The sequence below is a fragment of the Octopus bimaculoides genome, chromosome 20 (genome assembly GCF_001194135.2).
Source record: "Octopus bimaculoides isolate UCB-OBI-ISO-001 chromosome 20, ASM119413v2, whole genome shotgun sequence".
Classification (NCBI taxonomy): Eukaryota; Metazoa; Mollusca; class Cephalopoda; order Octopoda; family Octopodidae; genus Octopus; species Octopus bimaculoides.
In genome coordinates, this window is record NC_069000.1 from 750,759 (window position 1) to 757,613 (window position 6,855).

General features: G+C 38.2%; 1 protein-coding gene across 2 annotated transcripts in view; it reads right to left on the reverse strand.

Annotated features, from left to right (window-relative positions):
* The window catches only part of LOC128250368 (multidrug resistance-associated protein 1-like), a 16,502-nt gene that overhangs the window by 6,998 nt on the left and 2,649 nt on the right, over positions 1–6,855 (reverse strand). For both annotated transcript variants that reach the window (XM_052975257.1, XM_052975256.1), the window contains exons 2-3: positions 3,100–3,285; positions 1,779–1,898 (exon numbers count right to left, since the gene is read on the reverse strand). In XM_052975257.1, coding sequence (XP_052831217.1) covers positions 1,779–1,898; positions 3,100–3,285 — 306 coding nt within the window. The remainder of the gene's footprint in view (positions 1–1,778; positions 1,899–3,099; positions 3,286–6,855) is intronic.

Here is a 6,855-nt window from a genome sequence, read left to right on the forward strand (position 1 = left end):
TGTGTGTGTGTGTGTGTGTGTGTGTGTGTGTGTGTGTGTGTGTAAGTGTAATAACCATTGGGTTATAAAAACATTACAGAAAAATATTCATCCTCACAAGCTTAGTGTATCTAGGGTGAGCTACCTGGGGTAATCTACAGTTCACCAAACAATATTTATGGTAAGTTTTGAATTCTGTGCCAATTATACAAACAAAGCTCCTATATCTTTCTGCCTGGTAATATTGATAAGTTCACTTTGCACACCATTTGATTAGCACAGAGTGAACTGATCCGAGACATTGAGAGTTGTGTATCATGGTGATGGACACCAGTAAAAGGATAACAAAATTACACTTTTCTGGTACTGAAAAGAGACCATCTTAATGTGTGTTCAGCTTTTACACTCTCCCACAACACTCACGCGCATGCATGCATGCATGCGCGTGTGTGTGTGTGTGTGTGTTTTTATAGATAAATGTTCAGCAGCACTGGCCCATGGGAACAATTCCCAAAAGTGAAACACATGAAAAGCAAGTCAAAAACATATATTACCGATTGCCATTTGGAAAATGTTGCATTTCTGTCTTTAATATATATATATATATATATATATGTGTGTGTGTGTAGAGAGAGAGAGAGAGAGAGATACATACATATACATACACAGACAGACAGACAGACAGACAAACAAAGACATATCAATGGATTTTGATCAGCATTTCTCATCATAATTTTTCAGTTGCTTGATCAACTGAATTACCAGGCTCATTGGATTAGCATGCAAGTGGCTGAATAATCCACAAACACGTGTACCCTTCACCTAGTTCTCAGGCAGATTCAGACATCTACGACAAGGTTAGACCTTTAAATTACAGGGGTTACATGCATAATTTATCTGATGAATTTCTACACTATTTCTGTCTACTCACTTTCACTTACAAGACCTAGTTCAGCTAAAATTAAAGATGCATGCCTGCTCAAGATGTCATACAGTGTGATTGAACCCTTAACCTATGACTACTTAGCCATTCAACCAAATATACATATATACAGATTCGGCTATACATGTACGCACGTGCACACACACACACACAAAATACATTAGATAATCATGCATTTTGTTATTTCAAACTTTGATCCTCACTTTGGAATAAACATTTATTTAATTGATATACAGATTGCAATCTACTGATGTATGGCAATAGTAGAAAAAGCAAATTTTGTATGAGTTTAAAGTGTAACACATTGCAGAGGAAACTACTCATAATATTAACCACGTATCCAGTGAGGAGACCATCAATAAATGTACAGCTCAACACTGGCTTCAAAAATTTCATAGCAGGGGCATGAGTCTTGAAGAAAGTCACAGATGACTTTCTGTAATTGACAGCAACCAACTGAACTGAAATCATGCAAGAATAAGTTGAGAAGTTGCAGAAGAACAAAATGTTAACCCTTCAACATTTGTTCAACATTTGCACCATATTGGAAAGTTTTAAACACTCAGTCTATAAATAACCACACATGCTGAACAAGAAAAAAAAATTGCTATTACAAAGTCCAGTCCTTATGAATTTCGGTTAATTTTGAAAATAATCATTTGGAACAATTTCGTAAAATAACTTTCTTTTTGTTGCCACATAATGAAATTTTATTTAAAAACATGGAGTGTGATATAACTTAAATAAAAATATTTTAAAACATTAAATTTTGTATGGTGGTGTAGTATCAAAAGAATTAAACATTTTGTTGCTGTTACTGTAAGGAAACAACTGAGAAACACCTTTGAATACTTACATAAGCTATAATCTGGGATATACCTGCAATATAGTCCACTGCTGTAACATGTGTATTTTCATAGTAGATGTTCACTATTAAATCACAAAGGACAAAAACAGCCAGGAGGAAGCTTAAAAGCTGTAAAATAAAAGTATAAAGATACAAAAATTTGTTGACATATTGAAAAAGATATCCAAACATGGGTATGTTTTAACAGTTGGAAATCAAACCTAGGTCACAGACTAGGTTTATCAGGAGCTTAACACCAATCTGTTGTCTTTAATGCAACCTTCCAACACAAGCTAAATGCTAAATACAAAGGACCATATGATATCAATGTTTCATTTAAAGACAATACATATCTGCTACTTCAGCATCTCAAAGTTTATGGACAATGAATCAATTAAACCCTTCAAAATCACTACAAATGTAGTGATTCATTGATAACATCTACTGGTGATCTCTTATACATAACAAACATTTATAACAGAAAAAAATGTATCCCAAAGATTTCCTTTTTAGAGATAGAAAATACTTTTAGCTTTGAGTAACTGATGCACTACAATAGTCAAGTGAGGCCCACAATAGAATACCGCTCCCAAATCCGGTATGGTGCTAAGGCTACACAAAAAAAACATAACAGACTGCATCCAAAGGAAAGCCATCTAGATGATTGACAAGGACTCATTCACAAACATCATTAGCTCACAGGCATGTCTTTTAGTACTCTACTACTTGCATAACAATAGTCTCTGTTGCTCAGAGTTAGCTGGTTGCATACTACCCTGTCCATATTTCTTCCCCTTTCATCACCTATTCTATATTACTCTTCTCAGGCTCTGCACTGGCCACTTTTCCTCAAAATATCACCTGGAAAATAATCAAAATACAATAACACCTATCAGCTGCATATCCCCCAACAACAACAACAACAACAATCACCACTTTTCAACCAACAACCAAAACAACCAACTCCAACGTTTCCAACTATAACAGCTATTTTGCACTCAGCCACTTTCAGCTCCACAATCCATCACCACCTACAACTTCCTCCTTATCAGAATAGCTATCTTCAATCTTGCTCTCAACCACAACAACTTCTTTCACACTCCTCAACATGTCACCTCTGCCCTCAATTACACTATCATAACAGTCTTCAACCCCACCCTCAACAATACTCAGGCTGAACTCCACCTTTCTCTCAGCTATTAGTACTACCATAACATTCAGTACTGTCACTACTACCAAAATCACCAAAACTACTTCACCACCACTGCCACCACTGTCACCACCACCACCAACAACAAAGAAGAGGAGGAAAGAGAGGCTTTTTACTTACAGTTTTTAAAATGCTGAAAAATGTGATATGCCTAGATTTTCCACGAGTTGTGATGAGGTAATATGAGTAGTAAGGCAGTGTGAGAAACAACCAACCACAAGGTATCCATACAAGAACTGTTTTTTGAAAGCAGTCGGTAAACTGGGGCCAAGAACCATTGTTTGAACTCCATGTCAATGAGGAATTCTGAAAAACAAAAATTAAAATAATAAACAGGATGCCCCTGGGAGCTCCTCTATGCTGATGACCTTGCACTAATTGCTGAATCACTATCAGAACTAGATATTTTTGAAAAGCTGAATGAAAAATTTTGGGTGGAGGGTCACAAAGCTTTTCAAAAATATTAATGATGCCATAGCTGTATAAGCTATATTTGCTAGAAGGCAATGGTTAAACGCTGTTACATTGGGAACCTTCTGCTACAATTATTAAGGAATAATTTGGTCAATGATTTCTAAAGGGAGCTATGACTTTAGGATTGGAAACCACAGTATTTAATTTAATCCTCTGTTAGTCTTGATTGAGTTGTCATATAGAAACAAAGGCATTCCAGTTGTCTATCCTTTCTTTTCATATATCTAGAACATCGCACTCTAATGTGTCCTTTGTTTTTTTTTAAATGATTGGACATTTAGCTAGTTTAAGATTTAGCTAATTCTAATAGAAGAAGTGACCACACAGAAGTATCCACATTGGTTCTAGAGAACAAATTCTTGCTCATACAGCTTTGTAATCAAGATATTTTGTGTCTAATCTTCTCTCTCTCTCCAGAACTTAAATAATTTTTTCTTGTTAAAAATGCAACGTTATATAACTATTCTCACCCTGAGACTTGAAAGCAGTTGGCACTGACATACAACAAGGTTTACACACACACACACACAAACACATGTACAAATCAAAATAGACAACCCTGTTAATTAAATGACTCATTATCAAATTGACCTAATTAGTTTTAATGTACATTCAACTCCAAGATAAGTTTGTAGAAATAGAAAGTCCAAGAAGAAAGAGATAATGATGATGATGATGATAAAAGAAGTTTTACAGGTACAGCTGTTTAGTTAAGAAACTTGCTTCCTAACTGTGTGATTGCAGGTTCAGTCCCACTGTGCAGTACTTTGAGCAAATGTCTTCTACTGTAGTCTTGAGTTGACCAAAGACTTGTGAATGGATTTGGTAAACAGAAATGGAAAGATGACTGTTGTATGTGTATATCATCATTATTATCATCATCATTTAACGTCTGCTTTCAATGCTAGCATGGGTTGGACGATTTGACTGAGGACCGGTGAACTGGATGGCTGCACCAGGCTCCAATCTGATCTGGTAGAGTTTCTACAGCTGGATGCCCTTCCTAACGCCAACCACTCCGAGAGTGTAGTGGGTGCTTTTACGTGCCACCGGCATGAGGGCCAGTCACGCGGTACTGGCAACAGCCACGCTCAAAATGGTGTTTTTTACATGCCACCTGCACAAGAGCCAGTCCAGCGGCACTGGCAACGACCTTGCTCGAATGATTTTCTAACGTTCCACTGGCACAAGTGCCAGTAAGGCGACGCTAGTAACAATCATGCTCAAATGGTGCTATTTATGTGCCACTAGCACGGAAGCCAGACAACTGCTCTGGCAATGATCACACTTGGACGGTGCTGTTAGTGCTCCAATGGCGCAGGTGCCGGTCTTCAAATATGGTTCAATTATGATTTCGATTTCACTTGCCCCAACAGGTCTTCGCAAGCAGAGTTTAGTGTCCAATGAAGGAGAGGTTGGCACAGTTGCCAGTTGTCGGATTTGGTTCGATTCCGATTTCAGATTTCAAATTCGTTTGCCTCAACAGGTCTTCGCAAGCAGAGTTTAGTGTCCAATGAAGTAAAGATACGAATAAGTGAGCTGGCTACACTTCTGACAGAGGCCACAGAATTATGCTCTCACTTGGCTTGCCAGGTCTCCTCACGTACTCCATATTTCCAAAGGACCCGGTCACTAGTCATTGCCTCAGTGAGGCCTAATGTTCGAGGGTTGTGCTTCACCACTTCATCCCATGTCCTCTTGGGTCTACCTCTTCCACAGGTTCCCTCAGCTGCTAGGATGTGGCACTTTTTCACACAGCTATCCTCATCCATTCTTGCCACATGTCCATACAAGCACAATCATCTCTCTTGCAGACCACAATTGATGCTTCTTAGGTCTCACTTTTCCCTCAAGGTACTTACACTCTGTCGAGTATGCACACTGACATTACATATCCATCATAACATACTAGCTTCGTTTCTTGCGAGCTTACGCATGTCCTCAGCAGTCACGGCCCATGTTTTACTACCATGTATATATATATGGAGCCGAACAGATTGATTCAAATTTGTTGGTACTCTTGAGTCTCAAGCATGCTGTGCCAGTCGTTAGCCATATATATATATATATATATATATGCATACAACAAGCTTCTTTCAGGAGCATGTATGTTGAGTCATCAGTATTGTCAAATGCAGCAGTACAAGGGTCACCTGGAAAGTTCATAGGCTGATCAAGTTACTCTCATGGAATGTAACCAAATGTGGTTTATTTTTCAACATAGTCCCTCTTGTGGTCCACTCACTTCTTGTATCGGTGTTGCAGTACTTGAATCACATTGGTGAAGAAGCTTTCATCCTGTTGGTCAAAAAAAGTCATCAACAGCAGATGCAACATCATCATCACCACTGCTACACTGGTTCCCAACCAAGTGTTTTTTCATGTTGGGGAACAGATGATAGTCAGATGGGACCAAATCAGAAGAATAGGGAAGATGATCAGCCAGGTCTTTGTGAAGCTGGCAAGAGTAATCTTGAAGTGGCGAAAGTGTGTACTACTAAGGAGCTACTCCTGTGGGGATATGGTGTGTGGTATGTGTAGTGGTGTCATATGTATGATTTTTTTCCGGGGGGGGGGAGATGTAGGTGTATATAGCTATGTTCGTTGGTCTGTTTTCTTTCTGTAAAGGATAAAGTCGTGGGGGAGGGAGTTATGTTAGCATGTGGTGTGTGATGTGTGTTGTGGGTGGGGTCTGTGTATATGGGGGAGTACAATATGTGTGAAGGGGTATGTATTGTGGGGGGAGACAGTTTATTTTAAAAAATTTTATCCAATCAAAACAAGATTTGAAAGCACGTGTTGTCTTGTCAAGTGCAAACATTCCTGTCGAAGGGGAAGAGGCAGGCGGGCGTGTACGTGTACGTGCAATGTAAATAACAAAAACAATGTCGCATTTTAAAGAAAAGCCTTGCATATTTGTTCCTTTTCTCCATGCATGTTGCAATATTTTGGCTCTTCGGTGGTTAAAAAAAAACACATGGACTATTATAATTAATACCACTTTTTCGATGTTGATCTCGTTTTTTTTTTTTGGAAATTCACGGATTATACATACACAAATGAAGCAGGTATGAACAAATATGCAAGGCTTTTCTCAAGGTGAAAATGCGACACTGTTTTTATCTACATTCCACACGCATACATACAGAAAAGAAGTATGTATATGTATGTATGTGCGTCGAAAAACCGAATTAGTGATAATATTTCATGTGTTTACAGTTGACAACACGTGCTGTCATGCACACGGAAACTAAAGAACGAATCTTGACAAGTCTGAGACTCAAAACGATTGAATGCCGGATATTTCGGATAATATACCCACTCTACTGACATATATAAGAGTACATCTTTTTCCTTATGGTCTCTTAAACGACTCGCGCGTGTATATATATATGTATATAT